The sequence below is a fragment of the Topomyia yanbarensis genome, chromosome 3 (genome assembly GCF_030247195.1).
Source record: "Topomyia yanbarensis strain Yona2022 chromosome 3, ASM3024719v1, whole genome shotgun sequence".
Taxonomy (NCBI): Eukaryota; Metazoa; Arthropoda; class Insecta; order Diptera; family Culicidae; genus Topomyia; species Topomyia yanbarensis.
Window position 1 is genome coordinate 299,952,028 of NC_080672.1, and position 16,512 is coordinate 299,968,539.

The 16,512-nt window shown below is 42.9% G+C and overlaps 2 protein-coding genes across 6 annotated transcripts in view; one reads left to right on the top strand and one right to left on the bottom strand.

Moving 5' to 3' along the window:
* LOC131693419 (NADH dehydrogenase [ubiquinone] 1 alpha subcomplex subunit 6-like) overlaps nt 1-9,172 on the top strand; it is a 52,380-nt gene extending 43,208 nt beyond the window's left edge. The window contains exon 2 of the mRNA XM_058981210.1: nt 8,717-9,172. Within this exon, the coding sequence (XP_058837193.1) occupies nt 8,730-9,104 (375 nt within the window). The 5' untranslated portion in view covers nt 8,717-8,729 and the 3' untranslated portion in view covers nt 9,105-9,172. The remainder of the gene's footprint in view (nt 1-8,716) is intronic.
* LOC131693417 (filamin-B) overlaps nt 9,159-16,512 on the bottom strand; it is a 183,666-nt gene continuing 176,312 nt past the window's right edge. For all 5 annotated transcript variants that reach the window (XM_058981206.1, XM_058981205.1, XM_058981204.1 and 2 more), the window contains 7 exons: nt 13,498-13,570; nt 13,242-13,429; nt 11,582-13,183; nt 11,312-11,519; nt 11,117-11,245; nt 9,499-11,045; nt 9,159-9,437 (listed from right to left, as the gene is read on the bottom strand). In XM_058981206.1, the coding sequence (XP_058837189.1) occupies nt 9,306-9,437; nt 9,499-11,045; nt 11,117-11,245; nt 11,312-11,519; nt 11,582-13,183; nt 13,242-13,429; nt 13,498-13,570 (3,879 nt within the window). In that variant the 3' untranslated portion in view covers nt 9,159-9,305. The remainder of the gene's footprint in view (nt 9,438-9,498; nt 11,046-11,116; nt 11,246-11,311; nt 11,520-11,581; nt 13,184-13,241; nt 13,430-13,497; nt 13,571-16,512) is intronic.

The window sequence follows — 16,512 nt, forward strand, 5'->3', positions numbered from 1 at the left end:
TTATTCTTCGACAAATTGAGCTGCAATATGAAACAGCCCGAAACAGTGCATTCGGTGAGTATATCAACCAAGTCCAATGCAGCCTGCGGAATAATCCCTCGACATTCTGGAAGTTTATAAATAGCAGAAGACGCTCCGGGGGTATTCCAGAAAATGTTTATCTTCGAGACAAATGTTCACAGTCCACAGCCGAATCGGTGGATCTTTTTGCAGATCACTTTCGAGATGTATTTACCAGCCCTCCTGTCTACCCATCGCAAGACTACCTTGAAACATTTCCAACCTATAAGGCAGGAAACACACATAATACTGAAAACTATAGAGGGATCTCGCTTCTGAATTGTTTGGCCAAAGTTCTGGAAAAGTTTGTTTACAATGCAATGCACGCTGCATCTTCACACATAACGTCAGCACGGTTTTGTAAAAAAAAACGCTCGACAACTTCGAACTTGATGAAATACACAAGTTTTCTAGTTCCAGCCGTCGAGAAGCGCCAGCAAGTTGATGCAATATATTTTGATTTCGCCAAAGCATTCGACAAGGTGCCGCACAACATTGCGGTTATGAAACTGCAGCGATTAGGATTTCCTCCGTGGGTAACCAGGTGGTTACAATCTTACCTTTCTGAACGATCCGCTTTTGTTAGAATCGGCACCACATGCTCAAGCGTAATTGAAACACCAACCGGTGTCCCTCAAGGAAGTCACTTAGGGCCACTTATCTTTATATTATTCATCAACGATCTCTGCACCCGCATCAAGTCTGGAAAACTGCTCGCCGCTGATGATCTGAAAATCTTTCGCTCCATTGCTTCGGGACTCGATTCAGCTGTGCTCCAAGAGGATATAGTCAATATTGAAGAGTGGTGCTCGCTGAATGGAATGCAGATCAATGTCGATAAATGTAAGGTGATAAACTTCGGGCGCTCGACAACTCTAAGGCGCTGCGAATATACCCTTCAAGCGTGTGCCATCGAGTGCGTGGAATCTATTCGTGACCTGGGAGTGTTATTTGACAGAAAACTTCGCTTCGCCGACCACATCACAGCGACAACTGCTAAAGCTTTTGCAACATTGGGTTTTTTTTAAACGAAACACTGCTGACTTCGAGGATTTCTACACTCTGAAATCTATATACTGCGTACTGGTCCGTAGCATTTTGGAGTCCGCTGTACAAGTGTGGGCGCCGTACAACGCCGTGCAAAACAATCGTTTAGAGCGTGTTCAAAGAAGCTTTGTACAGTTTTCTTTAAGAAAACTGCCATGGAACGACCCTATCACCTCGCACTTTCTTGCAAAGAATGTTTATTTTTGATATGTTGTCGAGCAATATTGACTCTCCCGATATTCTTTTTAAGGATTAATTTGTTTGTTCCTCCTCGTGTTATAAGAAACCGACCGCTTTTATGGATCCCTAGGCACCGTACAGCATACGGCCAGAATAATCCGGAAGATAGATGTTGCCGCAAATTTAATGAAACTTCCGAACTCTATGACTATCATATTGCTAAATCTAGTTATAAGTTAGCGATTATAAACTTTTAACACATTAACACTTAATCTGTACGGTATCTGCCCCCTGGTAATAGCTTGTATTCATTTGAAAACACCCTTTGTTAATGGTCTGTATGACCGATGGCTTGGCGAAAATGTGTTTATTGATTACTAATACTGCATAAAACGTGTGTACAACTAAGTACTAATTACTCCATTCTTTTCAATTTCGTTGCATTCCCTGCGATAGAACCTTATTTGGTGGATATTGAAGCCCGCATATTAATGTTGACTAATGGGGAGGTATCTCCGACGACCGACAGAGAACGAATTGAATGTTTCTCCGATTACAAAAATAATACAGATAAGTCTCCTCTTCAATACAAACCGTATCCATCTAATACAACCGGCCCTTGTACGGTCTACTTCCGGACCATATCGTGTGATCTAACTAAGCTACACTCGGGCGTGTACGAATAAGTATTTGTATACGTACCCGCCCGGGAAGTAGAGATTGGTGGTGTAGTCTCCGGGAGGTGCCTTAATTGCGAAATATGGTATTGGCACCTTCCGGAACCCTTCGCTTCAGTCAGTGAAAATTCTGGTATGCAAGCAATTGCGTTGAGCAACAATCAAGGAGTATAAGAAAACAACTTATTTTCCATTGGCCTCATTTCGAGCCTTTCGCCGGATCTGTTCTTCCAAATGTTGTTTTTTTGAACGGGGCTCGTCTAACTGTTCACCTCTTTGTGCTTGAACTACCGACGTTGCAAACAATAGGGTTATATAGTAACCCATTGTAGAAACAAGGCACGGAACGGAAAATGCGGAGAAAATCGTGAAAAGTTTTCCTTCTGTGGAGGGACTCCGCATGAACTGTCGACATAACCCACATGTAAATTAGACGGGGAAACATTGAGGCATTCTTTTGAGGTCCACTCCGAGAAGAAATGCTAAAGAGGGCTACACCACCGGCCAAATTTCTACGCTCACTTAAGAGCGAGATTCTGACAATCCCATTATGGGAACATCTTGTAATGTGAAAGAGGAGAATCATTTCCTCTCCTGAGATTATTTTCCTAAGTTTTACACAATGTGCTTGCATTATAGAAAATCTGGTTAACTTTCGACGTTGATCTTCCACAATTTTAACATTATTCGTCAGAGACGCAGAAAAACTATGTAGGAGCTTTTTGGTGATCAAAATGTGCTATTATTTCAATCGTATTAGCCTTTGTTCGGTACCAGGTATTGAAATTGTCGCTTGTCAAATCCGAATCAAAGGCAAAGACTTATTGATATTGTTTCCATACTCATCGCACCTCAGGTGGTTCTAGGTGACTTCAACTTCCACGGTATGCCATGGGCTTGTCTACACGATGATAACCAATCTATCTTAATGTATGATATTCGCGACAATTTCAATATTACCATCTTGACTACGATGGAAATGACCCGAACGCCAACTCCACTAGCTCATCCTAGCGCGTTAGATTTATCATTGTACTCGTCTTCACTATATTTAGTGTGCCCATTGATTCAAAGAGTTACGCGTCCACTCCCAAGTAACAAATTTAGTTTTATGGTACACTTGAAGATATCTTCAAAATTAGCTCCATAAAAACGAACATAAAACCAATTACTCTACAACACTGCTTCAGGACAACAATAAACCCCTCTTAAGACGAAAAAGGCCCGTTCTTAAGATGGTTCTCAAGAGCATTTTCCAAGGTTTTCTTAAAACTTTTAGATCTTATCAATGCATTCTTATAGTGGTGTTCAAGAGCTGCTTAAAACTAATATAGGGCTACCATAAGTCTTGATAGTTTTATGATACTCTTCAAGAACACTTCTAGTGTGCTATGAAACTGCTTTGTTAGATAGAGAGGTTGGTGTATAGATGGAAAGAATAAGCTTGGAAAAAAAATATCCATCATATGATGTTCCATTACCAAAATGGATACAAAGAAAAATCGATAATATAAGTGGCCTGCTTTTTAAGCTCATAATTGAGAAAATTTGCATGCGATTGCCAGTTTTCCGATAATATGCAATATAAAAGTGCGAAAAATTCAACGCGCCGTCAAACAATCTCTAAAACATTGATTTTTATAGGAAATATTAAATCGTTTCGAAAATTCAATAGTATGTGTAATTGTTTATAATTGTTATATTTTGGATTAAACGCGTGCATAAACATTTTTCTAGTTCAGAAATGCATTTCAATCAGTGAGAATCAGTTCAGTATATGAAAAAAAAATTATTTTTTTATTTTGATTCTTATGCTAATGGCTACCATTTCGAAGCGGTCAAAATTATCCACCACGCCATTATTTGTCATTGGATTTAACTGAAACCGCCATAAGATCCTATTAAAACTAATTTTTCTTGCTCAAGAGTAATAGGAGTTTTTCAAGATCGTGATAAATTCATTTTTATTTATGATACACTTGAAGAAGAGCTATTGGACTTGAATAAAACTAATAGGAATTTTTCAAGACAGAAAGGTTAGATGGAAGATCGCCATAAATCCAGTCCATTTAACATTGAAAATGTCAATGTTGAAATAAAAACGCCTATGATTAATTATTATGATAATCACAACTCCATCTAAAAGTTGTTGATTTATTTCAACAACGCATTTTAATAGAGTTATATGAACAACTAACAACATCTCGCTATATGTGCAGCACCTACAGATTTGCAAAGTTAAATGATTAATTTATAATCATCGAGTTTGCTGTTTATACATGATTGAGGTACATGTCACGTCTTCTCCGTTGGGATACGTCACATATCCCGTCAGTCGCAACAGTTTGTTTGTTTACTATATAACGCTCTTATGAAGGGTATTTTCACTTCGTTTAAAGCTTTAAGGAGGTTTTATGGTAGCATTCTTAAGATACGTTATGCTTCAACAAGAATGTCACAAAGCTATCTTTTGGTTTTAAGGAGGTTGGAAAGCGATGTTTTAAGTAGGCGCTCAAGATTCTCTTAAAACTGCTCATAAGACTAATTACTCTTATGAAAAATGTAGTTTTATGGATATATCTTTAAGAGTTCTTGAAGCACTCTTAAACCCCGTCAAGCATATAAAACTAAATGCCCTTTCCATAAGCAATGTTAAAACCAGATTCACTACGTAATGCCTTGATAAAACTACCATAAAACCTAAATAAAACCAATTAGCATTGGGATTGTTACTTGGGCTATATCCGAAACAATCGAATCAAAACAAAAAATTCCTCCGGTGGAAGCGTACAACGTTTTGACTGGCTTGATTTAAACGATACGAAAAATCGTACCAGATTACCAGATTCAAATATTAGTTTGGGTTCTTTCACCTTGCTTCATTCTGGATAATGAGAAGGCGGATACTTAGGCATTAGGAGATATTTATGAATGATCGCGTAGTTTCAACTAATTTTTCAGTATATCTTGTCAGAGGACGCTTGAAAATTTATCAAATTTCGGTATCAGAAAATCTTGGTTAAAGGGATGGATGAAGGTCGTGAAATCCGTTGGGTGATATATCGGGTCGTGTCTAATCATGGTACGTTGAATGCGCATCTTCGGAGTATTGAGGTCGAGGAGAACGGTCTCTTCGCTTGTGGTGACGGTTATCGCAACATTAAACATGTTGTCTGATCGTGCGACTAGTTTTAACGCCAGTTTTCCGATCCTGTATGTCTCTCATACACATATTTTGAAACCCCCGATAGACATCCGAATTTAGTTATCTCTTCGCTTTTGGTTGACATACTAACAGCTACCTGAAAATCTGATCCCAAGCGTTCCCAGCGGATCCAATGAGGCCACGATCCGGTTTATGATGTCCGGACAGTGATTTTCTGTTTGTTAAAAAACTGCAAGTTTAATATGAAATTGTTGTACATCGAGAATTTCAGACGCATGCATTTTGTGCGCGAGACACCGCATGGTTAATTTCAGCTTGTAGTTTGTTCCAAACTTTCGAGTGGGTAATTCTCCCCTCGGTAATTTTGGAGTGGGTAGCACTACCCATACTACCCATGTATTCCGCCGGCCCTGTCGAGAAGCTAGGGACACTTTTAAAATGCTTAGCAAGCCAGTATGCCATAAGTACACACCTAGAAAAAATAGTGTAAATTTACGTCTCCCGACCCTGACATATCGAGCATCAAAAATGACTTAGTTTTACGTTTGATTTTAATTTTACATGACGTTTAATTTCGTAAATCATGTAATTTTACTCCACATACAGCGTTTGATCTGAATGGTAGGAAGTGTAATTTTATGTCATTGCGTATATGTTTCGTGTAAAATTAAAGTATATGTTTCGTGTAAAATTAAACGGAACACGGTAATGTTCCGTTATTTCGTAATTTACGGTTTGTTACATTGTGTCATGTTTGCAATTACGTCAACGATAAAATTCAGATTTTTTTGGTGTGTAGCTGTGCTGATAAGTAGACGCCAATCCATGGGGAACGCGTACTGAGTCGACATGACGAAGATGAGGGCCCATCGACACCAGCTGAAGGATGCCCGGATAAGCTAAAGATAATCGTTGAGAATCTCTTCCCGAAGCACGATCCAAATACGTGGGCACCGACACCGTACGTCGAAGCAGAAGAAGCAAACACAGCCGAGTGACAAACGACTAACGACAAGTTCAAGCGTCGATGCAACTAAAATCAAAGAAAGCCCCCGGTCCGGATGGAATACCAAACGTGGTGCTGAAAGCTGAGATGCTGGCATAATCGGACATATTCAGGATGCTACTGCAGAAGTGTTTAGATGATGAAAAATTCCCCGAAATGAGGAAAGTTCAGAAGCTGTTGTTGCTGCAATACTCAGGGAAGTCACCGGGCCATCCAGCCTCGTATAAACCAATGCCGTAGCGCTGCACAGAAGAATTAGCCAGATCCTGAAGAGCTACTTCCAAAGTAGAGCACTGCTGTACGAGACGAACGAAGGGCAGAAGTCAATGCAAGTCGCTGCGGGCGATCTTCAGGGCTCCATTCTCGGTTCAACTCTTTGGAACAGGATGTACGAGAGCTCTTAACACCGCGGCTGCCCGGGAAAGTCAAAATCGTTCGTTTCGCGGACGACGTGTCACTAACGGTGATGAGTGAGACACTTAGAGAAGTGAAGGTGTCGATTACGGAGACAATAGACGCAATCGAGAACCATCACCACCACAGGACGGATGTGTTGTTGGTCAGCAACTGCAAAGCAGTTCAGTTGATACAGATCACCGTCGAAGGGCACGTGATTGCATCGAAGCGTGCACTGAAACCGGTTGAGCTTTAATAACCACGTTTATTACACCTGCTCAAAGTCGGTCTGTTATCTAGTGTTTCGTCATCGATGTCGCCGAGATAATCGCCGGGATGATCCCCATCTGTATCCTTGATATCCTACGACAAGGTGTGTCGTAGGATATCAAGTGCTACAATCAATGAAACGCCAGGAACGTGAGGAAGATGATGAGAATCGATTCGATGGTGACGTGGCAGCAGGAATGGGATAAGACGGAGAAAAGAAAGTGGACCTTCCGGCTCATCCCGAACCTGTCGACGTGGATCAATTGAAAGCACGGACAGATGACCTTCCACCTGAAACAGCTCCTGTTGGATCATAGAAACGCCAGCGCTGCCACGGCTGCTTCAGGGGCATCATCCCTGATAATGTAGCCTACAGAATGATAAGCGATGTAAAGACGTGGAACGCAGTCAATAGAGTTATGATGTAGATCATGACCATATTATAGCTGAAACGGCGTGATGAACGTCGAGCTACGGTTTCGGGAGAGCAATCACCGCCAGGGAACTCTCCACTGGAAAAGCTAGATCCACTGCCGAGGATTAGTCGTGTAGACTGCAACAGAGCACCGAGCATGGGTCATAGAAACGCCAGCGAACCGGACATCACGCTCCCTCCGTAATCGTCAGACCAACCACGGTACCCCACCGGTTATTCCGATAGAAATATAACGAAAACCAAATAAGAATCGGTATTGGGAGAACATCTTTCGTCAGGGAACTCTCCATCAGCGTAAGCTAGATTCATCGCTTGGGACTAGACTGAGTAGACCACAGCAAGACACCAACAGTGGTGGGTCATCGGGGCACCAGTGAACCGGACGCCCTGCTTCATCGGAATCGTCGAACTGAGCTCGGCACCTAGCTGGTTGGCTCGGTTTCGGGAGAATTTCTCTTTCCGGGGAACTCTCCGCCGAAGTAGGTCAGGTCCATCGTCGGGGACTACACCGAGAAGCTCGCGAACAAGTCGGAGAGCTGAATGGCTCAACAAGGAAGTAGTGCTAAATGGCACAAGAAGGGAACTAAAGGACTTAAACAAGTTGCGGTGGCTCAAGAAGTTTTGGTACTGAAACCGAAGAATAATCGGTATCGGGAGAACTTCATCCGCCGAGGAACTCTCCGTCAGCGTACAGTCAGATTCACCGCCAGCAACTAGACTGAGTAGACCGCGACGAGACACCACCAGTTGCGCCGGTGCTCCAGCAAACCGGACACCCTACTCCACCGGTATCGCCGAGTTGACCTCGGCACCTGGCTGGTGGACTCGCTTTCGAACTTCTCTCACCGGGGAAGAACAAACAAACAGGTTCGAAGGACAAAAAAAATAAATAGTATTAACCAAGGGAGTGAACTACTCAAATTTAGTTGAAATCAAACAAAGATTCTGTTCAATTTTAACGAAGGAAACAGTTAGATCAATTTTTTTTTTGGTTTCGACAATTTTCTATTTAAAATGCAAACAGAAGTATTTGTTGAATACGCGCTTTCTGGAAACACCCATCTCAGTTTGAAACAGTCATTAGTCTAGTTTGAAAATCAACTAAACGTTTTGTTGTTTCAAAAAGGCTTGATTCTCCTACGTGTAGTATAATATAAAATGGAACAAAACATTAGATCTAGCGGTGGAGATGCCCTAAGGATACGATCAGATTGACTACAAAGAATCCATCCGAGCTAGGGTTTGAGTATACAACGAATGGTTCATTAGACCAGTGCCCTCTGAGCCCCCAGGCCCTGGAATTCTAGTGTTAAAGAATAAGAAAAGCACAATTCAACCACTATGTAGATTAAAACAGGATTTTATCCGCCAAAATGACGAAATAAATGTTACATCCGCAGCTATTTATTCGCCATCCCAGCAAGCCATAACCTATACCTGCCAATAATCATCGTAAATATTTTCTCTTAATATTCCAGAATCGGAGCAAACATGCCGCTCAAGGAGGCTCTCCAGCAATCTATTCATCAAGTTCGGCCGATGCTGTCCGCTGATCACCAGGAGGCCCGCCGCAAAGTCATCAGCCTGTACAAATCGTGGTATCGGCAGATTCCGCTGGTGATGCACGAGTACGATATACCCAAGTCCTTCGAACAGTGTCGATCAAAATTGCGTGAAAAGTTTCTCAAACACCAAGCTGTCAGCGATGTAAGAGTGATCGATATGCTAGTTGTGAAGGGTCAAATGGAACTGAAAGAGGTAACTGCCAGATGGAAGCTGAAAGGTCACGTCATGAGGTATTGGAACGAGTCGCAGGAGCCGAAACCGACGGATTTTCTTTCAAAATTCTACCAAGGGCACGACTGAAATCGAATACTGATGTGTTCTTGCTGCCAAGTTATAACAAATTCTCAAATAAACTGTTTTTTATTCATTTGCTGTAAATAAAGAATGTTTTATTGTTTTGTTTTTGTAACTTTCAGAAAATTCTGATCTAATGTATAAATTAGTCAACATCTTACGAGTAGGCAAACTGCACAAAAATACTTATATGGTTTAGATTGATTTTCAATTGCCGTGTAAAAATCGTTTCAACTCTTCCTGTGTGTCGAAAATCAGCACCGGGAACGGAGAACCGGGCACCAATTCTCCAGCCCACTTGACCTCAACGCGGTAGTCGCCTGGCTCAGTTGGATCGTACTGAAATTGAAATTAAGCTTGGTGTTCAAAAAAGAAATCAGAGCAACAGTAGCACATTTACCTTGCACAGAATGGTTCTATCCTTTTGACTTTCACGTTGCATTTCTACTCGAAAAGCACCCTTAGGACCTCGCACGCGTACCGTTAACTGCCCAGCTCCGGCTCCCCGGGTGTCCACAATGAACCGCGACTGGAAGGTAGCTAAAACTCCATGTTCAATTCCTGGTCCGTACACGCGAACTTTACTGGCGTCGGGTGCTCCCGCAACTCTCAGCGTAAACGGCGAACCGGGTACATGCTGTCCGCCATATTTGATCGTGAGCGAATGTCTTCCAGGTTCCTGCGGTTTAACATTCAGTGTGAACGTAGCATCTCCGTGATCGTACAGTTCGCAGTACGCAACCTTACGAGGACCGGTGCAATGCGCGGTGAGTTCTCCCGGTCCGGCTCTTCGAGTATCGATCCATGATTTAATGTCGCGGCCTACCACCCCATTTCGGAGACCTTCACCGGAGCAAAGTACCTTAGCGGCATCCACCGCTGGGCCGACCGAAATGGTCAGTGGACATCCTTTGATGGGCCGTCCGTTCCATTCTACGGCAAGGCTTAATGGGCCACCTGTCGATTTGTGGGGATTATAGGATGCCAACCAAATCAGTTCATTGGGTCTTGGTTGTAACAATGTCACTGGCAGATTTTCTCCGTCTTCGTAGTGCATGTGAACTTCCGGTTTACCGGAAAGAGCTTCCGAGGCATCGATCGTAAAGTGAGAGATTTCACCTACTTGAGCGGAAGTGAGTCCTCGGCCTGTCAGAACGACCTTATCGGCTGCTGATGAATTTCCTGTTACAAAAACGTACCCAGGGCTTTGGGAGATTGATAGGCCCGACCAGGTTAAATCAAAACTGTGTTCACCTTTCGAGAGACCTTCATCTGACAGGTAAAGCAAACTTCTTCCGCTGTTTTGCTTCTCGACAGCGACGTCATTGCCATTCACATAGCAAGTCAACTCTCCCGGTCCGGCCATGCTGGTATCGAAAGCAATTTTAACCGGAAGAAGTAACTTCCCGTTACTATCCAACAAACTGCCCCAACCTCCGATCGGCGTGACCTTTGCCGGATCTAAACAAGCAATTGTCCACGGTGATCCAGGCAGTGGTCCTCTATTGGTACAACTGGCCCTTATTTCGTATTCTCCAACCGTTAAAATTGTGTAGAAAATTTTCCACTCATTATTGCCCAGATTTTTGATTCTCGGTTCGATCCGCTCAGCCTGCTCGTCACACCGTTCGATTTGCACATTGGGAATAGTTGGGCAGAACACCACGAAAGAGGTCTCTTTTCCACGGTGCGCAACCTCTAGCCCATTTCCGGATGCATGGCTGTCCGTTTTGTTGCCGATGGTTTGAACAGCAAACGTCATGGGTGATCCCGGCACATTCTCTCCACCGTACACCACGGTTGCCTTGTAGTGTCCCGCTGTTAGTGGGAGGAATTCGATCTGATGAACGTAGTCTTCCTGCTGGATCAGTTTGACGGGAACATTCTGTCCGGTGGGTGACAGTACGGTTACCTCGATTTCGGCTACTCCCGCTGACTCTGATTTCACTGAAAAGGGATGAAATAGCAAATGGTTAACAACTGAGTCAGTGGATGATTACGGGTTACAAGCAACTTACCGTTCCAGCTGATTGGTGAATTGGAACAGAGATTCATCTTCGGCACTTTTTGCAGGTGGATCTTCGAAGGATCGTACGATTCGCACGTATACGGGCTTCCCGGCAATGGTTTCGATTGATGGAGTACGTCTGCAGAAACATGGCATTGGAAAAGTTTTGTGTTTTTTTTTCTGGCAAATAAATCTTAATACTTACCAATCAAACATTGTCCAACTTTTTGCACCGTAAATTCCGCCTGCAGGTGGCCTCCCTTGGTCTGGTAGCAACGCACCGGCAGAGCTTGACCTCCCGGGCCGGAAACGACCACATCAAACTCCCGTGCCGGATGACCAACGGTGTCGATGGCGAACGATGTTGTCTTGCCGACTCGAGCCTGGTACAAACCTAGACCGTTGACGGTTATCTGCGGGAGAGTTTTAGAAAATAAGAAACTCTACATTCGTGGCTTACAAGGGACCAACTTACCTCTTTACTCATAGCTGGCGCCAACACATTGATCTCGATCGGTTTACTGGCGATCGGAACCTGATTGTACAGAATCATTATTTTATGTGGAGCGACTCTAGTGGGATGATACACGATCTCCCAAGTTCCGTTCTTGGTTGGTCCTCGGATCGAATGGGGAACCTCTAGACCCCCACAACGTACTACAGAAGTCAGAGTTCCTTGTCCTGCATCCATGATCGAAACTGCCAACGAAGCTGGCTTGTGGCAGTAAGCTTCACCTACCTCCACGATTTTTACCATGGAAGGATCAAACACGTTTATGGTTCTAGCCGCAATGAATGTTCTGGTCTCCTGATCGATGTAACGAACAATGTAGCTCCCGATCTTGGTCGCCTTGAATTCGGCAGACTTACGAGATAGCGTGAACGGTACCATTTTATTATCCGGATCGTAAATCTCAACACTTTGATCTTCACCAGCCAACTCTATGAAGGTGCTGTTTCCAACCTGAACATGTTGAGTATTCTGTTGAACCTCGCATCGGAAAGGACTTCCATCAACCGGAAGATCGTTGAAAGTGATGTTGACAAAATGTGGCTCACAAGTTTGGGGAACGAATGTTACATCGTACAGTCCTCTGGCACAAGCGGTGACCTCTGCTTTAACGGTGCTGGTAGCCGTCGACACAACCAATTCAAGCGTACCTTCACCAGCGCCAGCAGCATCCACACTAAACGTTAACGGAACTCCCAGTGAAGCCAAAGTGTTGTGATGATCCAATCCACTGATCGCAACGCGCGAAACGTCGAACACGTTGCACGAGAATGGCGATCCGTTAATATGCTGATCGTTGGCGGTCACGCTGATCAAGTGTCTTCCCACCGAAGTCGGAACAAAAGAAACCAAATGAATTTCATCGCGGTAGGACACTCTACATGAAACAGTATCTCCTGAAGGTGATGTGATCAGGACCTGAGGATCGATTCCATCAAATCCTTCCAGTTCAAAAATGTTTTCACACTTAACCGGAGCCTGCCGCAGCGATTCTCCGCTGGCGATGGCTCTCGACAGGGACAGCGGGGCATGTGTCACGTGGCAAGCAAATGGCGACCCTGGGACCGGATACCCATTGAATCGCACCGACAACGAATGTGTTGCAGCTTCCGTAGGCTTAAAGTTTACTTTAAACCGAGCATTTCCCTCCGACTGTACAAAGTTTGGAACGTTCTTTCCTCCAACTGCAACAATAATCTCCAAGTTACCCGCTCCGGCTTGGCTGGCGTTGATACCGAAGCTAACACTCTTTCCAACGATCCCCGGTCTAATGTCCGTCACGACTACCTTCTCCGCTGAATACGCTTTTAGCAAAAACGGACTCCCTTCCACGTGGCCACTGCCAGGTAGGCGAACCTCAACAGAATGGTCACCCACTTCGATAGGTTCGAATTTCACTTTGTACCCATCGGGAGCAGGAGTCACATCAGCGTGAACGGCTCGCCGAGCAGGTCCAAGCACTTCAACAACCGGCGAAATGTCCGATTCTACCAAGAAATCAAACACATGTCCTACGCTGACCTTATCCATCAGATCGTTGGCAACGATTCTTGCAGCGGGGGATACCTACAAGAAAATCATTTTCGATTATTTCGTCAACTTTTTTTAAATAGAAGAATCAAACCTTGCATGTGAACGGACTTCCCGGCACATCCTGCCCGTTGAATCGCAGTTCCACCGTATGGTTCTGCGCTTCACGTGGAGTAAAACTGATCGCGTACGTATGTTGACCTTGAGCTTGTGCCGAAGTTGGAACACGCCCTCCGTTGACTGTGACCTCCAGGTTGCCTGGTCCCGCCTGGGAAGTTTCCACTGCAAAAAAGTAGTTGAAGGAGTAATGAAATCAAGTCTCACGCGAGATGAATGATGTGAACTTTTACCCAAAAATACGACCGGTTTTCCCACGGTGCCATTGTTCACGTTCTTCACCTTGATCGCGGTGACGTCGTACACCTGCAGCATTGCGTGTTGATGAGCCAGCGGAAGCGATGAAAATTAAAATGTTTCCACGGGCAATGGATTAGAAGAAATGAAACGACAAAGCGAATGAATGTAGTTAGTTGGCTGCTAAATCATAGTTTTGCTTCATTTGTCGTAAGTGTCATACGTCACCACAGCGTCAATTAACGGTAGTGTTCTGTGCAGTTATGGGTGTAGGCAGTGTTGAAGACGTTAGCTTTTAGTCGTTGTGTCTGCCGTTTAGATAGTTGCTCAATTGTTCAACGTGGAGTATTATGTCATGGGATTAAACCCTGTCTGATAGTAAGCAGTTTCCGCTCTTGGTAAAAATATACGGAAAGGTGCTTGAAGACGGACACCTTGACCTACTCCCCGCATGTGATCCCATACGGCATCACCGTAAATGACGTATGCAATTATATCGTAATAGCTTGCTTATGTTCGGACATTCGAACTAGTTCTTGTACTTGATAAAGAAAGCATAGATTAATCTATTATTTATGTATAAAGCATCACAAATTCGTTTAACTGTGATGTCTCTTAGCTATAAAACTCCTTAGAAAAAAACTATGCTTTGTTCGTTGGTTTCTAGTGGTGGATAGGTTATGGTGAAATTATTGATTATCCATTATTACATCGCACGCGATGAAGTCAAATCGTTAACGAGCTCATTCGTCGTTTTCTGCAACGAAGCATTTTCGTTCATTTCACGAACTGAAGAAATGGCAACATGAAGAACGAAAATTTTCGTAATTTTGAATATTTTTAGTGTACATTGCACGAAATTGTTCGTTCAAAACAAAACTATTCTTCGTGATTGAAACGAAATGTTTCGATATTTTACTAAAGTTTGTATATAGCACGAAGATTTCGTTTGTCAAACAATTTCATTTTCATTAATCGAACAAAATTTTCGTATATTTTTTCATGCGATCGTTTTGGATCGAAGTTTGACAACATCGCTTTTTGTATGGAAGGAATAGATCTGGCAAAATCGATTTCATTTCAAAGTGCACAACACAATTGAGTATTTTTGTTTATGACATTTAAGGACATGCTGAATAGAGTCACAAGGTGGCAGCTAAAATGGCTGCCGTCATTTCTGCTTCTTCTTATTATTTCATCGTCAAAATCAAAACATTACAAGACAAAATCGTTTGTATCTCAAATGTCTTATCTCAGATTGCTTAGAAATTGTATCACTGTATGTAAGCATGTTAGCACATGCAGATGAATTGATTCTCTTCACGGAATTTCGATTCGTTTGGGAAATTTGTACCTTTTCATTTTTCAAAACAAATGAAACACGTGGTGCAAAAATCAGTCGGCTGATTGCTAAACGATACGCTTGTGTGCGTGCCATCTCCTATCGATATGGTACGTTCTAGCCGCACACAGATGCTGAACGTAACCCGAACATAGCCGAACATAACCGAACCATTGTTGTGATTTTGGAATCGCTTCACCTTAAGGAAAATGTTTACCAAAGTTACATGCATTAGTAATTATTTTTGTGAATAAATATCGTGAAGATTCTTTAACCAAAACCGTGTTGTTGACTATGACTTTCATTGGTTTAGTTTTAGCATAAGCATAAGCATAAGAGATCGCCCGTGGTTGCTACTCCGTTATTGACCAGAACCAATTGAGATTGTAAAATGTTGATTGGAACAACATGCTTGGGAATAGCACGATGAGCCACATTGTACAATCTATATTGATCCCTGCATGCTGATCAATACCGATGCCGGCCACGTCCGAATGCAGATCTTCTGGGGAAGGAAGGAATGTTAGTCCGATACATGTTGCTGCTAGAGACCGAGGAATCCTCTGCATCTCCACATGTATCACGGGAAGGGGATATTTGTTAGTAAGTGTGCCGGTAGCGTTATCATGTGAAAATTGCTCTGGGCAGCCGGCTGCCGAGAATTTGGCAGATTTATCATTTGTTGCATTAATGCGATTGGTTAAATATGCAAATTAAACTCCGGATAGCCGTTTATGAGGAGTATTGCTTATATTTTAATAAATCGATATCGTTCAATTTTTCATCACGCCGCGAATGTTTTGTGTATTCTGCCGTGTCTGTGTAAAGTTTTCCCGGCGATCGTTTGAATAAAATTCCGAATCTAAGTGGTAGAGTGGTATCGTAGTAAGCGGAACTGTTACTAATCTTGAATTGCAACAATAAAGTGCGGGTTCTAAACAATCATTACCGCGCGCGATTTATTTATTGCTATGCTAACTATTGGTTATACTGAGTACTAGATAAGTGTAAAAAATGAGATAGTTGAAAGAATTACAGTTGTGAAAGATGATGATGATATTCTATATATATAGAATTTCTTTTAAGTTTAAGGGGACATAGGAGTGTCTTACTTCACCCTCCGACATGTTAAAAAGGCAAAACGGTTTGCTGCCTCCTTGCAAACTACAAAACAGTTGTACGCTAAATCCCGTTCCATACTCCCTCAAAGAACCACGAAGTTGCCAATGCACAAAATAGATGCAACGCGGCACCATAAACTGGCGCTCGCACGTTCACCGAAAATTAACAATTTAAAAGGGCCCCAAACCACATAAAATCATCCAGTCCACGACCCATCCCCCTTCAAAAATTCATTAATATAATAAACAAGATGGTGGAAATTTTAACAAAAAAAACTTTCTTTTTGAAAAATCGTCCTTAATTGCACAAAAAAACTTACAACCAAAACCTTCCAAAATAGACGAGTAAAAGACCAGACAAACCAACGAGCATTCAAACGAAAAAAGGGAACGCTTGAGCGATCCCTGAGGCATTCATGGTACCAGCCTTGAAGGCGTTGATCGAGAAAAAAGCCTATTCCAATGCGGTCAAACGAAGCACCGCACTACCTCAACAATAGGATTGTGCACCAAACCACCTCAACATCACTGTCGCACACTCAATACAC